The sequence below is a fragment of the Ptychodera flava genome, chromosome 14, assembly GCF_041260155.1.
Source record: "Ptychodera flava strain L36383 chromosome 14, AS_Pfla_20210202, whole genome shotgun sequence".
Lineage (NCBI taxonomy): Eukaryota > Metazoa > Hemichordata > Enteropneusta > Ptychoderidae > Ptychodera > Ptychodera flava.
Window position 1 is genome coordinate 16,027,052 of NC_091941.1, and position 23,899 is coordinate 16,050,950.

General features: G+C 39.8%; 4 protein-coding genes across 4 annotated transcripts; 2 read left to right on the forward strand and 2 right to left on the reverse strand.

Annotated features, from left to right (window-relative positions):
* The first annotated feature begins 1,784 nt into the window (after window positions 1-1,784).
* LOC139150646 (uncharacterized) lies at window positions 1,785-3,847 on the forward strand. Its single transcript, XM_070723080.1, has 3 exons — window positions 1,785-2,474; window positions 2,750-2,946; window positions 3,292-3,847. The coding sequence occupies exons 1-3, from the start codon at window positions 2,219-2,221 to the stop codon at window positions 3,739-3,741; spliced, it is 903 nt and encodes a 300-aa protein (XP_070579181.1). The 5' UTR covers window positions 1,785-2,218; the 3' UTR covers window positions 3,742-3,847.
* A 7,257-nt stretch (window positions 3,848-11,104) lies between these two features.
* LOC139150600 (homeobox protein prophet of Pit-1-like) lies at window positions 11,105-13,126 on the forward strand. Its single transcript, XM_070723036.1, has 3 exons — window positions 11,105-11,441; window positions 12,046-12,242; window positions 12,674-13,126. The coding sequence occupies exons 1-3, from the start codon at window positions 11,105-11,107 to the stop codon at window positions 13,124-13,126; spliced, it is 987 nt and encodes a 328-aa protein (XP_070579137.1).
* A 3,649-nt stretch (window positions 13,127-16,775) lies between these two features.
* LOC139150649 (homeobox protein OTX1 A-like) lies at window positions 16,776-18,554 on the reverse strand. Its single transcript, XM_070723081.1, has 3 exons — window positions 18,387-18,554; window positions 17,885-18,081; window positions 16,776-17,412 (listed from the first exon to the last, which is right to left on the reverse strand). The coding sequence occupies exons 1-3, from the start codon at window positions 18,502-18,504 to the stop codon at window positions 16,960-16,962; spliced, it is 768 nt and encodes a 255-aa protein (XP_070579182.1). The 5' UTR covers window positions 18,505-18,554; the 3' UTR covers window positions 16,776-16,959.
* Window positions 18,555-21,701: 3,147 nt separating this feature from the next.
* LOC139150650 (homeobox protein SIX2-like) lies at window positions 21,702-23,325 on the reverse strand. The gene is made up of 3 exons (XM_070723082.1): window positions 23,031-23,325; window positions 22,508-22,693; window positions 21,702-22,238 (listed from the first exon to the last, which is right to left on the reverse strand). The coding sequence occupies exons 2-3, from the start codon at window positions 22,691-22,693 to the stop codon at window positions 21,798-21,800; spliced, it is 627 nt and encodes a 208-aa protein (XP_070579183.1). The 5' UTR covers window positions 23,031-23,325; the 3' UTR covers window positions 21,702-21,797.
* Between the last annotated feature and the right edge of the window lie 574 nt (window positions 23,326-23,899).

The window sequence follows — 23,899 nt, forward strand, 5'->3', positions numbered from 1 at the left end:
AAAGGGACGGTATCCAATGCTTATAACTTTATGGAAAATGTCAGTCCCATCATTGTTGGTCTAAAACTCACTGTTCCTGTCATTCTATAAACGCAAAAACTTGTATTGACAATCTTAAAAGACGATGCCTCAAATCAATTAAACTTCAGTTTTCCGATCAATCAGCGATTTATGGCACATCAGTTTTTACTCAACTAAAACCAATTTATAAGTCACGGGGTTTTATCCTAAAGACACGGAGTCTATCATTTGACGCTTTATTTCCTACATGTCCAGCAAGGTTAGATACCTTTACAATATTAGGCTTTGAGAACAAACAGTGGACACGGACATTGAATCATTGAAAGGGATCTGCGGCAGATTTATCTGAAGTGATCCGACATGAATTAATTATTACTATTAGTCGCCGGAAACCTAATGTACGCCTTATAAAAATGTACGACTATCGGTCTACCAACATGGGTTTTTCGCTGATAACGAAAAGCAGCATCTGCGATGTTTCTGAACCTGTCAATTGCCAACTTGCGTCTGATCAGGGGAGCCATCCCACCGTTTATTTACTTGTACATGGCTTCTCAGTCTTCTCCCGGGTTTTCCTTAACCAAGTTTCTAGTAAATGATGAAATTTTATTACATTTAATTTGCTGAGGGCATTTTAAAACCACATTTCATTTGTGGGCGCAACTTTTGATTTTGTTGTCAGCTTTTGTTTGACTACTGGGGTTCTTTCCTACAAAAGCGCTGCCGCGACAACGGCGTGATTGACAGGTCAGAGATTTTGGGACGAGCCGTTTTTGGATTGATGGATCGGCGCTATACATTGTTGGTCCATCATCATCTTCCTAAATGGCAAACTTGTCAAGAATGTCAAAAGACCATAAACGATCGGGATTTCTTTGATGGCTGACAGAGAAAAGAGATAATCACAAGATCACATAACTTTCTCTCCGCTGAAATTAATCGCTCAGCTGAAATTGATCGTAACATCTACGTGCATGTCATCAAGTTAATCATAATCAAATGAATCGGTGTTCCACAGTACAAAATATCTCATTCCATAAATCTATTGTTCCCCTAAAAAGCTGGAGAGTGTATTTCTCTTTTTAGAATATCAGAAGACAAAAAATGTGTCGACTTCTAATGTTGATGGACAAATTTCTTAGTATAGAATGAGCTATAATTTTAAACCGTTTCGAGGTGTGTTTTTACGCCAAACTTGTTTAAAATGTTAAATATATCACATAGATTACATCGTCATTGTGAAGGAAAAAAGGAGGTTGGAAAATCATTACATGTGCAAGACAAGGGGATATTTGGATGAAGTTCAAGATCTACTTTCCCGCCAGTAAATGTTTTATATACTGTTAATATAAAAGTGATAGGTACTCTTTGCTGACTGACGTGTATCCGGTGTATCAAGACTTGATAAACTAAAATGATATGTCCTGGCTCCTGAACACATCGAGTCATATTTATTCACTCGAATTCTGAGACGATCACGTACTTTCTGGTTAAGTTTTGTGGTGTGAAGCACATGATGAATTTGATTCCTTTGCTATCTACTTGAAACACGGACAGTCGGACGACGATATTAAACCGGAATAGGACTGCCTAGGAATTGCATATGATGTAAAGGAATTTTCTTTTCCTTTTGTTTTCAAACTAATGTGCGTACAAATTAAAGAATTAATGTGTGTTTGTATGTTTTGTATCACTTGCATTACATCTTAAATAAATGAAAAAAGGCATTTTTGTTTCAGACTTCGTCATGAACAAACAATATACTCGGAATTTTACAAGTTCACTCGCTTCATGGTCTCTCCATTCTAAGGTGTCTTTGTTAACGGAGCTTTTTTCATGCATGCACAGACGGCAAAGTTTGACTTCAAAGAGAGCGTAACCAGTCCGGGGATCCAACTTGCGTTTCACACCTCAAGTGAAAGTGTACCGGCTTAACCAGTTGCTATACTTTCCGCCATTGACCGTTTGTGTTTAATTGATGTCACCGCTTTCCTAAAGAACAATCTTTGATTGTTAAGAAACAGATTGTCACACCGGTCTGTCTTCAACGATAACTAATTACCATGGTAACACCTTCACACGTAAACAAAACAAACTTCATCTGTCGGAAAGATGAAAGTTGCCGTCTTCATAAAAAGCGATGAAGGACTGGTGCCTACATCACTCTCTGGTTTGCGTTTGATTGGAGAACATCAGAATGGAAGCAGGTTACAACATGATCAGCGCTTTAGAAGTTTACTTCTATCCCGAGCGATTCTCACAGTGTCCATTGGCAAGTTTGGTACCGGAGTTGTTCCGTAAAGGTCAGCGACATAGCAGCTGTACGGCATCCACCAACACAAGCGGGCCACCTGCTCAGGCAACCTACACGGCGCCACCAACCACTAAACGAAGTGCATCGATAGCAGTAGACTCTGTAAATGGTCCCAGATTTACTGCGTCGACTACCGAAGGTAAGACTATTACCTGATGCAATAATTGCCCTGTTTTAATTTGAGATTTAGAGTGAAGTGACAATAGTACGTTGATCGTCATTGGAACCAACATAGACCTTCAAAAAAACTATGGTACCATTCATCATATGCACTCTAAATTTCGAGGCACTTTACATAATCAATTATTAGATTAGTGCAAAGGCAACGAGACCTGCCGGCATTCCACTGTTGTAAATATTACACCATCGTACGCTGTAATGTTTCAATAATTATTTGGTTTACTCTCATTACAGATTTACCAAGAAGATGCAGGGAAAGCCGACTTTGTCCATTCGTCAGTGGTACGCAGGACGTGAGTCAGCGTGTTCCCGTCGACGTTTGCAGAGAAAGAACACTGGATGAAGTTTTCAACTCACCAACACAGCATTCCTCTCACAGCCTTTGTCACCTGCTGGCGGCTTTGACAGATCTTCCCGAAGAAACTATCATGGTAATGGCGGTTACTTAGTCAAACTACAATCAGTCTTTTTATTTGTCCCATTTAACATAGTAGTGTTTCTTGTTTGGCAAATTTATCAAAACATGTCGAGTTCCACGTCTATGAAAAAATAAAGTTTACGGAAAAAGAAATGTCGAAGTCATGTCTTTTCATGTGACTTGTTTATAGTCATTTGTTTCACACCACGGACGTACGTCAATGTTCGTACATTCGGGGGATTCAGATTTCCCGTGTCATTGACGTCCATATAAATTATTCCAAATGGATATTATGGTTAAGAGATTCATATCAGAGCTTGCCTGTTTTAAATTAATTTTGTTTATTTTTCAATTGCAGAGATGGATTCAGTGGCGCCGTGCAGGTCTCCAACCAAGACAACCCGAACAGCGATCTGTGGGAAATCTTGACAACGGACAAGCGTGCAACAACTACAACACACCTGCTAGTCCCTTGCTCCAGTATGACATCGAACCTTGTAACGCTGCTGCCCAATCCTCGTCTCCAACAACTTTCAGGTTTCCGGGCAACCCGTGCAGATTCGCATCGCCGTCTTCATCACCCATCACAACATCAACGCCAGTACCGGTTACATCAACACCTCACCCAGGACCGTCTTCCAACGCGTCGGTTCATTTCAGCAGAACGCAGTTTTCTCCGTTATTTCCTGACAGGGAGGGTAGTCATTCTATTCACTATGAAGGCCAGTTCACAGCATTTCCCATCCCTGATAGTCAGACCTCTTCAGTTCCTTGCTCTCTATATACAGAGTTCATTGATATGTTTTGATGGGAACCGGACTGTCTAATTTATAAACTATACGTTTTTGAGATGTTATTCAAAATTTTTGAACCACTATTCTCTATGTAGGATATACATCATTTTCCAGCTTTTGTTACCAAGGGATTTATATTTGTAAATAAAGAATAAATGATGGAAGATACAATAATAAGACTCATTTTGTGTAATTTTTGCTACCTGAAAGTAATAATGAGAATTATAGTACATATTGTATTATTAATCAACAAAAATACATTATATACATACTTTATTTCGTTTGGCGTTAAAGTTCCACTGAGAAATTATTTCAACTTGTCAAACGGCCAAAATACCAAAAAAAAAACCAAATAACTGAAAGACGTCAAATCCACTCGGGTTGAAAGTTTGCATTCCAGCAGTCAAGCCGAATGTGCAAAAACAAGAAACGCTGAATTCACTGTATGTAATTCATTGATTAGTCATGTGGCACCAGTGAATATTTCGACAGTGGCCAGTCACACTTCATCGTTGTTGCCATCGACAGACCCTTAACAATAACCAATAAGAAAACCCACTTCAGGAATTGTTATTCTCAAGCCCAGGATACGAATCTTCCAGTTCACATCATGACGAATTTCCATTCAAAATTATTATTAACACCTTAATACTATCTAATATATAGCGTTATTTACAAAATACCGGAACTTATGTCCGAGTACTTTGCAGCGGATGTATTGTCCAAAACGCGTAGCGTCGAAGACAATACCGAAGCATATTATGAACAAGGACATAGCTGTTCTCATTTTGTGAATAAATTTATCATTATACACCTTTTTTCATCATTATAACCAGAAAAAGTCGAAATTCTAGCGTTGGGATGATGTTCGTCGCGCGACCGCGATCGCGGACTGGGAAACGTTCAGCGCGTCCGCTCATTGCACAGAACGAAACTCTTACATATCCGAGCAGCACACTGCAGGTGTTAGAAATTTTAGTTCAGCGGCATAATTTCACTCAAATTCACAGGTTTTTGACTGAACATTATTCATTGCAAAGTAAAAATTGTTTAGATGAACATATTTTTTTTAAAAAATGTAAAATGTTTTCTCGTTTTATAAAAGTGTTATGAGGTCAAAGGTCAGCTGGCGTGACTACCTAAAGATTGGACTCCGCCTTCGCTGATACTGAGAGACCCGACTTATAGAACTTTGATTGGCGGGAAAGATTTGCTTCCTAAACACATTTAACATAATTTATTTTACGATTTTCAACACTATTTTTTAAAGCTGCCTGCTTGTTTGGAGAAAATCCACTTTGTATGTGATCACTTGTGTGAAAGTAGACAATCTCTGATCAAATCTTGTGTTAATGATAGAAGGTAAAATGGTTTCCAATTTAACAACGTAGACTTTGCCTAAGGCAATCGCTGCAATGTTTATTCATAAAACCTGGACAAGTATAGAAAGTGATCAGTTCAATCATGGAGGTAGCCTTACTACCTCCATGCTCCCTCCATGGTTCAATTGTCTGTTTTGCCAGAAGATGGTCGGTGCTTACATATCTCATGACAGCCTGTCGGCATACCCCTTTGATCAAAAGAATTCGACTGCATTCAGTCGTAGGTGACTGCCATATAGATTTTATAATAGCAGATAATTCAGAACTAAGCCTTTTACATGAATATATGCATGCCATTTACCTCAGTGTGGCACGCGACTTGGTTTTCTTTGACAACAAAACGAAATGTTAACAGGGCGTTTTGACAAGTAGGGGCGGCAACTTTCCGCAAAGTGATCCGAGAATTAGTGATCAAGTGTCACTTCTCAGATCATTTCATGAAAACTATCACTGCACATACTTGTCAACAAGCCCAATTAACGGCTCTGTTGTAGAAAGTGTGCATCAAAACAAACCATGCCTCTTGGGTCGACAAGTGATTGACATGCATGCACATTTGAATCTCCATATACTTATCAAGCGATCAAACGCTATCTGCCGCCCTGAGAAAGGATGACTGTGAGATGTTACATTAGCTTTCTCGCCGCAAAACAGCATTTCATAGTGAAATATAGCGAGTTTCAAGAATGCCAGAACCGGTTTGCGTTATGGGTTCGCGATATTGTCCTTTTTCATATCAAAAGGGGTTGGTTGAAGCCAGCCATCACACGGCACTGACGTGAATATACTGAGTGGAGAGCAAAATCGATACAACTTGGAAATAATTACGAATTCTAAGTTAACTATGTTATAAATATTAAAGAGAAAGTCCATTACAGTGGATCTTTATTATGAGACCCAGTCTCGCTGTTACCCAACTTAAAGAGTCACCGGCGTTTCGCAACGAATGACAAGTTTGTCGCCGAACCCTTCGGCTTAATTATCTGTGAATGTCAGAGTGTCTTTTGCCCTTGCCGCAGTGAAGTGTGCTTTGAGAAGGCCGAAACTATTGTGCTCAACATTTGTAACTTGTCCTTTTCGTCGTTGTCGCTTTATATTCCATAAAATTGTTAGATCAAACTTGACGACAAAGGAAAAATGGTAAATGGAGACATGAACTCTGAACCGTACACGTTTGATAGCCAATGAAAACACGACAAGCCTGTAATCGCGGAAAATCTCTATTTTCCCTCTGTAGTTTTAACTTTAAAAGCGAAAAGTAAACTAGTAGTAAGTTTTATCAAAGCCTTGCGTCAAAACAAGATCGCTGCATATATTTCTCACGTCGGAACTTGTAGTGTTCTAACATCATTTTGCTCATTTAGATCATGTTGTTTTCTGTGAAAATATCTCTAAAATCGCAATTCTGTGTCTCACCAGTGCGACTTTTACTAGCGCCGAGATGTACTATAGCATTTATTGTACTTGTTGTACTTGGGCCTCAGCCCAAGTACATTTGTTTTCATTCCGTGGGAAAAAACTCTGTAAGGTATAACCATTTCTGGCTGAGACCAGGGAGGGCAAAATGTCTTGGCTTCATCTTTCTTGGCATAATAAATGGCGTAATGATGCTAACTTAATGGAAGTGCTGCTCTCAGCCAGTCATGAATAAGTGAGATGTGAATATAAATGCTTCTCTATCTGAGTTTTTGCCACAAAATCTTCTGAATATAATCAAAATGTGCATCGAAATGCAACAATTAATGCACCCTCCGTTTCCTAAGCGATGGCACGACCCTTGCTACACCCACTGGACGAGCCAAAGTGGGAGGGGTAATTTCAGTTTGGTCGAACAGGAGGGCTCGAGACCAGAATTTAACATTTAAACTTGAAACATGTTTAATCACTGACAAGATGTGGACTAGTGTTAATCAAGGTGAAAGTTTGAAAAGGAAAGGTTTTATATCCCGGACACAATGAAAAACATTACGACTGGAAACTGTACCCCCAGTTGAGAATAGTAATGCCCACAGCGATGGAGAACACTTATCCTTGAGCTGAGAAAACCAGACCATCATTTCGAAATAGAGCTGCAGATTCGAGAAGCTCGTTCAAAATAGCTTGGTACACCCCATAAAGGGGTGGTTTCGAGTTTTGAGGGCAAATTTCGCCTCCTTCATATAGAAATCGTACGTTTGTTTTTCCAGGAGAACACACCATTTGACACAAAATTTGCATGTAAAGGGGTCGCCAGTAAGTACGTGGTCAAATCTGGCATAAGAAACAATATGAAATGTTGGGTAAAGCCAGTCCAAAATAAACTGATTTGAACTTTTGTGTTTTGTAATTTATACCACTGCAGTAACATTACCTTTTTTGACAACATCACACAATGTAATACGTTTTGAAACTGAATACTCCGACGTATTCTGTGTCTCCTTTGCTAAAAAATACGGTATGCCGATTACCATGTAAGGAGATGATGACGTCAAGACAGATTTGTAGTGCGTTTGGTCCTGGATGGTGTACGAAGCTTTGTCGAGGTAGCTTGTGTATTTATTTCCTAAATGGGAGAGATTAGGGTCGATCTAAACGAAGGCCGAAGAATGTTATGATACTCTAAGCGAGCTGAACTCTAACGCGAATGGTTGGATAATTTGGAGGATGTCTAGAACCGGGGTCTAGAATGATCTCGTCTCATTAAGATTATTTGTCGGTCAGTATTGAATTTCAACTGCGTCACAAGTTTGCGAAATGAGTATTCCGTCGAACGGTCAACGAACGATGTTTTAGAAATCTGGAGACATGGCACATCGCATTTTTATTTTAGTATTTTATATTTTACAAAAGATTTAAGAAGCAATGATTTTGTCGAAAATTCTGAAAAAAATATAGAAAGATTTGATCGCGAACACATTTTCACTTGGGGTCAACTAGCCCTGCGTACGATGCTGTGTGTTCTGCTACAGCTAATCGCCCCGCTCACCACAACCCTGCAAAGACCCGTACGTAGGGTCGGTGACTTCAAATCCATTTTGGGACTTCACGTAAAAAGCCAAATTACTGCCGAAATTCAGCGTTCTTGGGCCCAAGTCGTATCCCAGCCTACCTCAGCTACTCGATCGCTTCCAAAAATGACAGTCTTTATTGACTTCTCGTAAATAACCGTCGATGTCGGCAACTCTCTCGCTAGCCCTGCCTACGATGCTGTGTGTTAGCTGTAGCACATAGCATCGTACGCAGGGCTAGGGGTCAACCGGATGCGCTATTTTGCGGGTTGCGGGTTGCGGGCATGAAAAAATGTGTTTTTTGATATCATTTTCGCCCTTCTCACACTTCAGATTAGTTCAACCGCCGATAAAAGCACAATTTTCAAAATCGTTTTCAACGCCGTTTCAAATAATTTTATTGTGGTGAACACGATTATAGTCCTAGGAAACTTTTCAAAGTCACGCTGGATCAAATGCTTGAAGGGGGCATACCGGCATGGAGCGACTATCATACTGCAGGTGCAAGTCATACGTTCATGATATTAGGAGATAAATTATTGAGAGTCGGAGCTGCAGAACACAAAACTAAAATGTTAGCAGAATGTCGTTCTCTGAGGTCGCGACCTCGCTTGAACCGAAACGGCAAAGTAAACTATGTCCTTTGTTGTACGTCTTTTTCTTTTTAAAGATTTCATGAAAAATACACGGCATTTACAATACACATCACTTCTACGCTTTTTTAAGTCAAATCTTTCCTTATGCATTGCATTTAACTAGGCATTGTTTAATTTTCTGTATGAGTTGCCCTGGAACCGAATTGTGAATGGATGCATTACAAAGAATTTACTTCCTATGGCCTGATACTAGAAATGTAACAATTTTCAATCCGCGATAAGTGGCGACATTTCCGAGGCGCGATTTTTTTTTTGTCAGTCTGGTATTACGTATATTTCTCACTCACATCCATGGCAAGAAAGAAAAGTGATTCAGATCCCTAATTATTTGTAATGGCCAGGCAGCCATCATCATCATTGATAATAGACACATTCTAAAGGTTTTATTTCTTATATACTAAATGCCATATTACATATATTAGAAAACTAGCCATAATTCTAAAAACCCGCAGCCCGCAACCCGCACTTTAGCAGATACCAGGGTCAACATGGGGTCGCAGCCATGTTGCCTCAAAACTTATTTCTGTCTGCACTCAAAACTCAAAAATGTCGGATATGAACCTGAAAAATCGATGCAATTTCGTCAAAATTCGGCGAAATTTCAGCCTATAGACAAAATTTCATCTAGGTAAGGTAAATTTACTGAAATTTGATCGACAAATAATCCTGAGCTTGAACGTGACAGCTCGCCTTCTCCGGGAAGTCAAGTATCCAGCTGCCCATACACAGTTGCCCATATGGCCAGGTTTATGAGATTGTTTTCAAGCGAGCGAGCCAATAGAGCTAGAGGTCTGATTTTTGGTATATAGGAATAACTTAGCAATACAATTATTTTGACAAAATGTCACGTGACCTCAATGACCTTTGACCTCAAATAGATATATTTGTCCACAACTCAGTAACCACAAGTGCTACACCCTTCATATTTGGTATGATGGGACACCTTATGACACCACATATTGTACCTCATTAATTATGCGCATATCTAATTCTGAGCAAGCCAATAGAGCTGGATGTCCGATTTTTGGTATATTGGGATAACTATAGGGTAGAAATCTAAATATGCCCATCTAAATATTAGACATCTACCATCGAGAACAAAAGAAATTTGCTGTAATTTGAATATTTAAGGAGTTTAAACAATTTTCACTACAAATAAAGAACCCCTGCCTCAAACTCCACAAAAGTTGCTAGACATATTTTGCCGTTGTCATGCCATTGCTTCGTTTAATAACCAGTTAATCAAATGCCTAATTGACAGGAGGAAATTCAAGACCATATTTGAATAGTAGTATATATTGTCCTCAAAACTCTATCACGGCCCAAGTACTCATTGCCTTCAGCAATACTGCCTTGTTTTGAGTGAAATCACTGTTTTCAAACTGCTACAGAAATGCAGTATCACTTTTCACTTCTGATTCAGGTGTTTTCGCCGAAATTCAAAGTCGGATTGATTGCTTGATCAAAGGAATGTAGCCTATTGTTTTTGTGAATTGACAAACCGATTGATAAGTTCTTCCCTTTTGTGTTTCACGCCAAATACCTGTCAGCTAACAATTGTCCCAACTTGTTGAGAGGGCGGTACAGATCTATCAAACCAATCAAACGGTTTGTTAATTGCACAGGATGTACGGCAGAAAGCAAAGATCATCGTGTGACCGTTGAAAAGGATAGTGTTGATTATATGATGTGTTTTCACCTTGCAATGGTCCATATTAACCGACGGCATAAAGTACGACCCTTTTAGATATTTTTAAAACAATATGATCAGACAAGGTTGAAGTTGAGGTACTGTGGTTCGCCGGGTTTTTTGTCGCAGTATTAATGATTAAACATTGCTTATTCCTTATACCGAAGAAAATACATTGCAGTCAAATGTTGCCTTGTCACCATTCTTCTATTAAAGTACCAGTGTACCAGATATATCATCCATGTGACCATGGGTATACATCAATCATATGACGTAGTAGAGATGACGAGCATATACAGTTCCATAGGGTTACATGTTATTTGTCAGTATTTTTCAGATAAGCATTTCCTGTAATTCATTAAAACAAACTTAAAGTTTTACGCTAAAGTGATTTACTATGTTTATAGATAGGGTCATGAAGCACGGAGTAGTTGCTACGCACTTTCTTATTCAGTGATGTCACGTGTACAATACCTTGTCACACAGAATTGGTACAGCACGGGATATTGTCAGACTTTTTCCTCATTTGTCGGTGATCAAAGAAGTCCCCCTTGTCCTTGGTCGACAAGTTTGTCACTTTCACGAACAATGGCGGATCATCGCCTTCTACGGAAGGAAAGGTGGCCGAACATGACGCGGTCCACACGTCGGATTTGTCAATCATGCCGTTGTCGCGGCGACGCTTTTGTTCAAAAGTCTCTCAACCAGTGGAACAAAAGTTGGCGGCAAAATCAAACGATGAACATTCTGATAAACAGTGGCTCCATGTTACCTTCGGCACATTCGTCAAGCATCAGTTGAGAGTTGAACATCGTCCTGCTGAGAATCGCCAAACATCTTTTCTTTCGGTCAGTGTCACTTATTGCCAGAGAATCCCCGAAAGCCAATCTAGAAGTCCTTCAACTAACGATAGTAAGAAGAATCAACTAGACTTATCCATAGTGCAGCTGTCAACAGTTTCAGTAACGATAGACCTCACGTCACCATATCCAAGGAAAGGTAAGTGTTATAGTGTAAACAAAAAAGTTTCAAATATGGGCATCAACGATATACCTGGCGCTTCTAAATTTGAAGTTGTTTCCTTCAAGAAACCAGACACATTTACTGAAAGTAAGGCAGAAGCGACTCTCTCCTCAGAGAGATCACAGACTGAACCCCTTTACGCGTCGCTCATTAAGGTAGAATGCGCCTCGGGGTTAGATATTCGGACTCTCAAACTTTTACAGTTCTTATCTGATCTACCACTTTTGGGGGTTCATTTAAAAGCTCTTGCTTTAACTCTCTGTCCTATTACGTTCTTCGAAAATCCGAAATTTTACTGTTATGTATAGAGTTAACACAGGGATGGCGGCCATTATGAATTTCAAATAGCGGTAAATCTTGGGTAATTTGTTTCTCAGGTACCGTACCAAACCGATTTTGAAAGAGAATGGTTGAAAAATTCCTTGAGGAAAGTTTGAGCAAAAGTTTAAAGTTAATGCCACCTTAAAAGCAGAGTGGGAGATGTCATAGATTTGCAAGACTCACACACTGGCTTACCTCTTAGAAACGAGATTTCACGATTTCGACAACTTATTCTAATACTCCTTACCCAATCCAACAGATACAATGAAGATGACAGACAGCCATCGGTATTTGGAGACAGAAGCTGGGCAGCCATCTTGCTTTCGTGGTCCAGCATTTACGAAAGACAAAGTTAAGGTATTGTTGCAGGTTTATGACAACTACACCAAGTATCCCGACCCGACACAAATCAAACAAACGGCTGAACTGCTCGGTCTGACCGCCAAACAAGTACAAGTAAGAAAATTTCATGATTTTGTTGTTGTTTATAAAGAGAATGAACTAGTTAGATTTTGTAACAAATTGTTTCAAGTGCAAAGTATATGGACCCATACACGATGGACAGTCAAACGGGAAAATGTGATGATTAAAATTTTGTTTAATACTCTCCTGCCTGTTGCTCTTGCAAAAGAGATTCTGATTCTGAAATTTGAATTTTGGACTTATTTTATCAAAGTCTTGAACAACCTCCACTGAATATTCAATCCCCAAAAGTTCCAGTCAAGTATTGGTACAAGATGTCTCTATAGTGGGTTGTAAGTGCATTATTTAGGAACTCTTACATTATTGCCTGTAAGTAAAGTAGATAAACGTCAGTTGTCTGACAGTATGATGACTATATAAGGCAGCTTCAGCGTATTTAACGTTTTCTCTTTTTTTTATTTCAGTGTTGGTTTAGAAATCGACGTGCAAGAGAGCGACGACAGAGGAGGTATATGCAGTATCTGGAGCTGAGAGATACCCTTTTACAGCCATATTCGCCGTGTGTCAGCAGCCCACAGTCCATCAACAGTGATTCAACAATGAGTGCAACTCCAAGTGAATCCATCCAGTCAAGTTTTGAATTTCCCGGCATGCCGTGTAAGTTCCAGTCGTCACCTGATTCAGCGTTGTCTCCGAGCTTACCTCCGTCTCCACCCGGTCACTTCTATCCCGTCGAACCCTCCTACAACTTGATCTGGTCTCCTGACGCTGTTGACTCCAGCTGGCAGGGACACGTTCCGTGTGTACCACTTCCATTCCATTGCGGTGTTATCTGTGGTCTACCGAGATATGGTAACGGCTATTCTGCTGTTCCGCAGTTTCCAACTCCACCGCAGTCTCAAAGACGTCTTCCGTAGAACTGTCAGTAAATACGAGGAACTATCGTGCAATTGTTAACTTTCACTTGTAGTTAATGTTCATAACTTCAGATGAGATTATTGTGTTGAGGTATGGTTTCAGAGATTTCATCATTTGTATATTTCATTTTCTTCATATTCCTTTACAATTCTGCGAAGACTGTAAATATCATTTTCATGAGTAATAAAAAAATAAAACATGGTCACGAAATAAGAATCTTGTAATTATTGTTGTCGCTCTTGAATTTGGTTAGGCGTTCGGGAGGTGTGTGCGTGCGCGAGAGTGTCTGTGTGTGTATGTGTGTGTGTGTGTGTGTATTTGTGAATCGATTCGGCTAAAAATGTTGACACTGGGGATATATTTTTAGCACGTAATGTATGTACATTGGTTGCTCTACGTTCCCTTTCACTGTCATCGTAATGAAGGAGAAAAGGACGCAGAAAGTAGAAATTGCTCTGTCATAACAACTAGTCTGTCTCAGCTGAAATTTTAATTTGCCATCGGTAAGCCAAATGTTTCAATTTTTCATTTCTCTAATCTACTACTTGTGGGTGTCATTTTGAAGGTCTTTGAGCAAGAAGAAAGTTTTACCGTCTTAGCTTTTTTTAAAATAGACATTTTCTTTTGCAGACAGACAGAGACAGACACAGAGACAAAGAGAATGACAGAGACAGAGAGACAGACAGAGACAGATACACAGACACAAAGATTGTTTCCCTTTTTGGCCTCCAAACAGACTGCTGAAGTAATATATCCACCGGCCAGTCGAGTTCAGGGGAGAACGTCAATTAATTTTACAGAAACTAATGACACTATCGCTGTGGTTTGGATATTAAGGTACACATTCACCTTTGTGGCACGATCGTATCATGGCATTTGTATTCACTATCGCCACTATTATCATCACAACAATACAAAAACCACACTTAACGATGATCCAGTTTGAAAACCCTGATATGTACGTTACATAGCGAGAGAATAAGAGTAAGCTTCTGTCTGCAAAACTACACCGAATGCTATTTCTAAAAGTATTTCCTAACTCCCTTAGTTTTTAAAAATGTTTTTATTGACTTTGGTATATTGACTTTGGTATGGTATAAAATTTTGTCAATGAGAAACATATTTCAAAACTAAGGGAAGTTGAGTTACGAAACACTTATAGGAAAAGCCTTCGGTGTAGATTTGATAGACATTGTAGAATATGGAACATTGTAAAGTGAGATTTAAAACATTCAAAGAACGATTGTCCACAAGCATATGGGTTTTTGTCACAAGTACAGTAAGAATTCGGGTGACTATACTTGTAATGGCACACACAGGCTTTGGCTATTGAAACAGAATCTAGAAACTCTGATAATGTTCGCAATGAAATAATGTTCGCTTTAAAAAAACATTGCATTTTTCGCTTCGGAAACCCCCAAAACAAAACAAAAACAACAAACAAATTAACATTGCTTAATATTCTTATTGTTGTCATCGAATTGTAAGCATTCTGTCCTATACTGGAGCTATGCGTTTTCTCTGGCACAACCACAGGGGTCAGGAGTCAGTCCCCTGGGGTGGGGAGGGTGGATTTCTTTGTGCAATGGTTTGGTTTACTTTATTTTATTTTATCAATTTTGACTGTGATATTCCAAATACAGATTCTGACTCAAAGCCGTCTGGCTGCTTTCTTTATTACCCACAAGTCCTTATATCTCCAACCTGTGTACACACCACTTTAATTGCTCCGCTAACATTATTGCCAACTGCAGTTGGCTAATTGGCTGTCCGTATCAGCGGAATAATTGATAAAGTAAACACCACAGCCGTTCCACACGATATAAAATAAGACATTGACTTCAATCGCCCGAGTTCTATATATGAATTGTCATTTCCCAATTTTCGGTGAAGTTCCTTTATTTCACTAACGCCTTGAATACCGATTTAAATACTTTACAGATTTCCCTATTTTCGTTCTGGCTAAAATAAATTCTCAATGTCTATATTTATATTGGACCTGGAACAGTTTTACCCAAATGTTCTCACTGCAGTGGCGCGGCGGAACTTTCACGATATAGTGACGTTACGTCATTTAAAATGTGTACAAGTCATTATGAACGCCAAACGAAAAGCGTACAGGTCTGTTTTAGAAAAATCTCTTCAGCGTAAATAAGTTAGTGAAAGATTGTTTTGATTTCGTCAAAATGAAATTATATTACCATGCCCTGTCCATTGCGTTTCAATTAGTCGAGCTGAACCACGTGACTGCCCACAAATACCCGGTAATGGTTTGTTTTCATGCCCGTGAATATCAATAATATCGTAAACATAGTAACTTTACGGCTAAACGGAAATTGTGATTTGTAGAAAGATCATAATCAACCACAAAATAAAATTGAGCATTTGTTGGCCAAGTTTAGACGCTTTTTTTCAAACAAATCTCCGGATTTGCAAAATTTTTGCAGCGCGCACTACTCACCCGTTGTCATTTGCACGGGACATTTTCGTAAATTTTGACGGTTTTTCGGGGGTTCGTTGATAATATAATTGAAATAACAGACTCCGCGCTTACCATTAACGTTTATTTATGGGCGCGGGCGAGAGGAAAGCCAAATTAACGGGCTCGGCAAGCCTCGTCCGTTAATTTTTGGCTTTCCTCTCGCCCGCGCCCATAAATAGACGTTAATGGTCAGCGCGTCGCCCGTTATTTCAGATAATATGTATCGTCCGATTTATCCACTTTGAATTTCAAATATCGCAAAATGTTGGGTACTTTGTCTCGCTAGCTCCAAACTTTGCACGGTAATCCCCGATTTTTATCGTTGATTTGGTAAGAGAATGGTTGAAAGTTTCATTCAGGAAATCTAGAGCGAAAGTTGCTTCGAGGTGCATGCTACCTTAAACCACAGTCGCCTGTTTTCTCCAGTTCCGCGCTGCACCTACGCGCCGCTTGGCTGGTCCCCGCCTCTACGTGCTGCGTCTAGACACGTGAGACGCAGTGATCAGCGAAACGCGCCGCACGCGCGGACGTGTGTATGTACGCCTGCAAGCGTATAACATACACGTCTATGGGGCGCATAAGTGCAGAGCGAAATTTTAACTCTTTGTTAAACATATCAGCTGTACCTATGCCCCACGACACTGGTAAGGACTACATAATACTGTGTGTAGAACCGTTACAACTGTCTTTACGATTGTAATTTTCATTGAAATATGTAAAACATTAGCTGTATTGCAAGGCATTTAGTGTATTTTGCGTTCTTTTTACCGAAACCCTGTCGCACGTCTTGAAGTGCCAGACATTGTATTTTCTGATTAGGTATAAAGGTGACAACAGTGGCAGGCATATTAGCCAATTCTCTAGTTTTCAACTTCACAGGAAGTATTAATGATGTGTTGGACGAGGCTGTGGTAGCACAGCAAAGTTTTAACAACGTCACGAAATGTGATCGGGGCTCCTGTAAATTGTTCCGCAATTTTTTGAGGTTTTTGTCAGTCAAAGTACAATAATAATTTGACATCAATGTAAGACATTTGCAATATCGGTAAAATTCCTTGATATCACTACTTTTCAATAGAATCGACCCACACACTGAACACTCAAAAGTGACAACACTGCTGTGCAATATTCTTTTTTATTTATTTAAAAAACCCCAAGAAAATGACATGTACAGTCTTCTCAGAACTAGAGAGAAGTATAAAGCAAATGGAATATTTATTTATTTGCATGCAAATGACGAAATCTCTACTAAAACTACACGTTAACTGACGCATATCTACTAGTAACCAACATTGAAAAACAAGCGAAAGTTAACAATTGCACGATAGCTCCTCGTATTTTCTGACAGTTCTAAGGAAGATATCTGTGAGACTGGGGTGGAGTTGGAAATTGCGGAACAGCTGAATAGCCGTTACCGTATCTCGGTAAACCACAGATAACACCGCAATGGAATGGAAGTGGTACACACGGAACGAGTCTCTGCCAGCAGGAGTCAACAGCGTCAGGTGACCAGGTCAAGTTGTAGGAGGGTTCGACGGGATCGAAGTGACCGGGCGGAGACGGAGGTAAGCTCGGAGACAGTGCTGAATTGGGTGATGACTGGAACGCGCGGAGCATGCCGGGAAATTCAAAGCAGGTCTGGTTGGAATCACACTGAGTGGCACTTGTCGTTGAATGGGTGTCGGTGGACTCTGGGCTGCTGACACACGGCGAAAAGGACTGTAAAAGGGTATCTTTCAGCTCCATATACTGCATATACTTCCTTTGTTGCCGCTCCCGTGCGCGTTGATTCCGAAACCAACACTGAAAATAGAAACATAATGTTAAATCGCTTTGGGTGCAACGTATTATTACGATTCTCTGCTGACATTTACCGCGTTGTTTTCATTAATCCAGAATCCCTAATAAAAACATTTTAATCATTTTCAAGTAGCACTTTCCAAGGCAAGGACGTAAAAATGGGGAGTTTTAAGGGATGGGACATTTAGTGGAGGGTGTTCACAGTGATGAAATGGAAATCATCCCCTTTTAAACTATAACACCCATCTTGGAATAGACAGAGCAACGTATATGTAACAATTCCGCTTTCTTTCATTTTAGTACTGCGAATGCCTGGTTGCAAAAGAAACATGTTTACAAGTATCCAAGAAATAAACTCCGCATATTTTTCAATTTTTACCGGCGATTGCAAGAATCGATGGCGATCTAACGCGTTCATTTGTTGCTTTCACAGCAACAACAAAAACAACAACAACATAACATACATTTTTCTTACTTTTACTTGTTTAACGGTCAGACCGAGCAATTCAGCTGTTTTCTTAACTTGCGCCGGGTCGGGATACTTGGCGTAATCGCTGTAAACCCTCAACAATGCAGTCACTTTGTCTTTCGTAAACGCTGGACCACGAAAACAGGATGGCTGCCCAGCTTCTGTCTTCAAATACCGATGCCTGTCTCTCATCTTCCTTGTACCTGTGGGATTGGGAATTTGTGTTAACATCAGTTGTCTAATGGTAACATACAACTCTTAAAAAAGGCCACTTCTTTTTAATGGGATAAACCACAGTGTCTCAGAGCTACAAATCTATGATCTCTACAATTTTGCTATAATGATGTGCACGGCAAGTGGTTTATAGTCCGTGACCTCCCTGGGGTGTAAGACACGTAATATGACTTCTTGGTACGGTTGTCGCATTTCTTTCATAAAATCGCTTCTAATTTATAGGCGATTGTGGATCGTTGCTATCCAAGCTCTGTTATGGATGAAAAACGCTTACCTTTCTTTAGAGAATTGGAAGTGAGATCTACCGTCACAGGGACTGTTGACGAGTGCACTGTGGATAATTCTGGTTGATTTCTCATGTTGTCGTCACTTGAAGGACTTCTCCAATGCATTGTTTTCTCTGATAATAAATGAATCAGGACTGAACGAAACGATGTTGGGCAACCAGCTCTGTAGACGATGTTCAACTCTCAAAGGATGTTGGCGAGTGTGCCGACGATAACTCAGAGCCACTATTTATCAGTGTGCGCATCTTTTGATTTGCCGGCAACTTTTGTTCAACTTGTAGGGCGACTTTTGAACAAAAGCGTTGCCGCGACAACGGCATGATTGACAAGTCCGATGTGTGGACCGCGTCATCTTCGGCCTCCGTTTCTTCAAGATTTGACTTCGGCAAAGTGACACTTTACAAACGGCAATGGTCCGATACTGTGTGTGAAAGTGACAAACTTGTCAACTCTGTCAAAAGACCACAAAGAAAAACCGACTTCTGTCGTCATGACCGACGCATCAGGGAAAACGATGACAAAATCACATGTTTTATGATAATTTAATGTGTCAGTGTGCACATAATCACAGAAATATCCTAGAAAGTGCGTAGTAACTATTCCACGCTTCTATTACCATATCTGTTACACAGAGTAAACAATGTGAGCATTGGAAACTGTCTTATGTTTGTTTTTCTCAACATTTACAGAGTTCAGTTTCCATGGCATTGTTATAAAGATACTGACAAATAGAAAGACGGTCTATGATACTTTTAATGTCGGTCGACGTGTTCTACCTCCATGCTGTTTGGTACCAGAAAATGATAAGGCAACATGTGACCTCCTTGAAAGTAGCTTCATTGGCTATAATCTAAGTTGCAAGAATAAGCAATATTTAATCACTGATACTAACACAAGAATGAAACAACTGTAGATCAGCCACACTGTGATGGCGCTGTTCCATTTCAAAACTATTGCAAGGTGACAGCGTCAACACCTCCCCTTTCCAAAATCACATGATGAGATGATCTTTGATCTCGGGCGTATATCCGGAGCATTAAGCACACAGCGTGATTAGCTTAATAGAGTCGTACCGCCTCCTGGACACGTTGGACAGATACTATACTGACGAGTACTTCTCGCCTAAGACAATAGGAAGATTTATCAATCGGTTTCTGGATTCGTGAAAACAATAGGCTTCATGCCTTTGATCAAGTGAGCAATCCGACTTGACTTTCGGCTACAAGCCTGAATCGCTACAGCACTCTACTAGTAAACCACAGAAATCGACATGCCTATATTTTGTTTTTTTTGCAAGTTCTTCAAGCGATCATTATAACTTTTCACCCGTTTTGGTACGTAAACGGAATGAAAATTGTGAATGTTTTGACCCAAAAACATGTTCGTTTTGAAACTTATGATCGTTTGGTTTAATAAATCTTGATGCACATTGAATTCATTACTGGTATTCAGAGACAATTTTCAAACCATAAAAGCGAAAGAGTTCCTAATTTACCGACTTTTGTGGGGTTTATGTCTGTGATTACTAACAGAATACTGTTTAACAGTTACTGTCACCTCCCTTCCATTTTATCATTGTCGTCAACTTCGATCTCACTATGAGTTGGAAAATGAAGAGGTGCGGTGACAACGACGAAATTGACAAATTACAGATGTCGAACACAACGTTTTCAGCCCACTTAACACATATACTTAATGCTGCAACAAGTGCAGAGGAGACTAGGGTATTCACAGGTAATTATGACAAAGGGTGCGCCGACAAACTTGTCACGCTTTGAGGAACATCGGTGACTTTTCCTGTCATGTGAAAGTGTAACAAGAGTCCTTTGAAGAATGAGACTGAGTGGACTTTCATTGAATATATATGTGACACGAGTTAACTTCGAGTCCCTTAAACATTTACTAATTGGTATCTATATCACTCTGTGATAATAGATTCAACCAATCACTATTGACACAAAAGGTTACAGTCGCCAACTCTGCGAGAAAACAAAAATATTACAGGCTTTGCCATTTTAGAAACTAGACAACTTGTATTTCACTTTTACATTCGAACTACTGTTTTGCGGCGAGAATGTTGGAAGTATTAAAAAATACCTTAAAAAGTACCTTCATAACTGTCGCAGAAATTGCCAGAAGTCTTTGGATCGTATCCGATAGATAGGTATTTAGCAACGCATGACTGTATCGTTTCTGTGTGAAAAGGCAAGTAGTGTTTTAATACAAATACTCACACAGAACCGTGAAAATGGCGTGTTAACATGTACGATCGGCATGATTTTCTTGACACGATCTGAGCAGGGACAGTTTACAAAATCTCAGACCATTTTAGGAAACTTGTACATGTCTACTCCCTGTTAACGGCTCATTTTGTCAAAGAAAACCAAGTAGAACCGACATCAGCGTGATGAACTCTAACTAACCTTCTCAAAGCAGAACTTGGAATAGATCATGATTTTCTTTTCTAATTTGTGCAAGTTTAAGGGTAAACAGTAGGGCGAACGCAGTTTAGGCCACGCCTACTTTTAGTAACCGAAAACCATTTTACCAACACTCTTAAACAAATGTACACGTGTGTTCACAACACTTCATCCACTTTATAACGGAACTTTTGTTTTTCTCCACAGAGTTAACACAGGGATGGCGGCCATTTTGGATTTTAAATATCGGTCAGTCTCGGGTTATTTGTTTCTCTTGTACCAAAATTTGCGCGGTGTGTGACAAAAATTTTTATTCTTGATTTTGAAAGAGAATGGTCGATATATTCATTGAGGAAAGTTTGTGCAAAAGTTTAAGTCTTTAACTTTCGAGGCGCATACTACCTTAACTGCACACAACATTCAAATGAAAGCAAAGGACTCACATCACGTGAATATTCAATATCAAGAAGACTTATGCGAGAACCGGCAATTTAGGACAACAGCTTTAAAAGGTATGAAATGACGCTCTATGGATAGTGATAAAGCTAATACAGGTTTCATGAGACAAATTCATGACCTCGATTTAACGAGATTCTTTGCCGATTCAAACGACGTTAGCTTGTACAATGAACGCCTACACCCCGATCGTTTATTTTGTAATCCTTGGAGAATTTAGAGTGTGATATTTAAATACCGTCATAAATTGCACGCAGTTGGGTGAAAAGAACAGCAACAGACAACATGTTTATTATTTTTACATGTAATTGATTTATTGTGATGTTACAATCGAACACTCGACATTGTCTATATTGCCTGCTGGTATGTAGAACATAAAAACAAAAGAGAAAAACTAGGACATTAATGAATAAAATATACTGTAACTTTACAAATAGCGATTAAATAACTTTAACCATAACATATAAATATTCCAGTCCGTGTGAAGAAACTCATTACCAGTAAATGACGTTACTGGCAGTTCTAAGGAACATATCTGTGAGACTGGGATGGGGTTGGAAACTGCGGAACAGCTGAATAGCCGTTACCATATCTCGGTAAACTACAGGTAACACGGCGATGGAATGGAAGTGGTACACACGGAACGTGTCCCGGCCAGCAGGAGTCAACAGCGTCGGCTGACCAGGAGGTTTCGATGGGATGGAAGCGACCGGACTGAGACGGAGATAGGTTTGGTGATGGCGTTGAATAAGGTGACGACTGGAACATACATGGCATGTCGGGAAATTCAAAGCTGTGCTGGGCTGATTCAGAGGGAGTGGCCGGTGTTGACGATACATCGGAGGTCGTTGCATCACTGTCAACGGAAGATGAACAAAGCTGGACGCGGGTATCTCTTAATTTCAGACGCTGCATGTATCTCCTCTGTCGTCGTTCCCGTGCACGTCGATCCCTAAACCAGAACTGAAACATAGAAATAAAATACCGTTTATAAGTGCTGACGATGTAATCTACGATAGGAGTATACTTACTATCACATTCGGTGTTTGACATCAGTGTATAGTTTGTGAGGTTTCTTACAAAGTAACCATGTACAAACAGATATGACAACACTTTTCAAGCAAAGCGCCACCTGATGTTAGTTTTAATATATTCTACTCTCAGCACGTCGATAACGTATTTCAAAAATGAAGTGCATTTCATGAGTGCTTACAGCAATTAACATTCCTTACCTGTACTTGTTTAGTGGTCATACCAAGCAATTCAGCTGTTTTCTTGACTTGCGTCGGGTTGGGGTACTTGGTGTAATCATCATAAACCGTAAGCAGTGCTTTCTCTCTAACTCTCATCAACGATGGACTACGGAAAAAAGATGGCTGCCAAGTCCTAATCTGCTGATAAAGATTCTTACTCGGCATCTTGACCGTACATGTTCAAAAAAAAAAAGAGTTTTGTACATGTTAGACGGCTTGTAAAGTCCAAAACATTCACGGTTTCAACGTTCTGTTTTCATCCAATATGAGGTATCTTATAGGTCGTATATCCCCAGGATATTTTAGCATAGGGAGCAAGTGACGGGTGTACTGGACAATACAGTGCAGTTGATTTGATTCAGTTTTCTGAACAAATTTGGCTTGTGGAAACTTCCCATTTACCTCTATGCCGTAACGAAAACGACTCATTAAACCCTGTATTTTAAACATCCCGGAAAAGTGTCTTTTTGTAACAAGCGATTTATTTGTATTTGCTACTTACCTTTCCTTGGAGTTGGTGAAGTGAGATCTGTCGTTACTGGAACTGTTGACGGTTGCACTGTGGATAGGTGTATAATTAATGTTTCTTACTCTTGTCACTGGAAGAACTACTCCGCTGGTCTTCAGTGATTGTTGGTCGCTAATTGACTTCGACGTAAGGAAACGATGTTTGGCAACTCTGAAGACAATGTTCAACTCTCAACGGATGCTGTACAAATGTGCCGAGTGGACTCAGATCCACTATTTATCGAAGTGTGCATCTTTTGATTTTGCCGCCAAGTTTTGCTAAACGATGAGTGACTTTTGAAGTAAACGTTGCCGCGACAAGAGAGTGATTGACACATGACAGGTGTAAACAATGCGCGCCATTTTTGGATTTCTTTCGGGATACCGCATGAATGCAAGTCTGCACTTTACAAACAGGCATGGAATGGTAAAATCATTCGATGAAATTCGTGAAATTTTATGTTAGAGACCATAAACCAGGTGACTTCTGTCATGAACGACGAGGAGAAAAAGACACAACACATGCCGTCACCGACAGATCGCATAACTTCTACCTTACGTCACGGTTTGAGTTTGAGTAACCATGCTTACGTAGCAGATGTTGCAATAGCATACGGTGCATTCCTTCGGCCAAGGTCTTGCATTGATGGTCTATTTTTCAAACAATCACGACAGCTATTGCCTGACTGTAATCTTCAAGGATAATTTGAAATTATTTCTAGAATTCTTTACGGACAGTCAACTTTCAGAACGGGTGGTATAGGCACCGTAACAGGAGGAAGTCGAATGCATACAGGGAAGCCCATACTCGAAAATTACACTTCATCATATAGAAAATCGTGTTTCTACTTCATCGGTCCAATC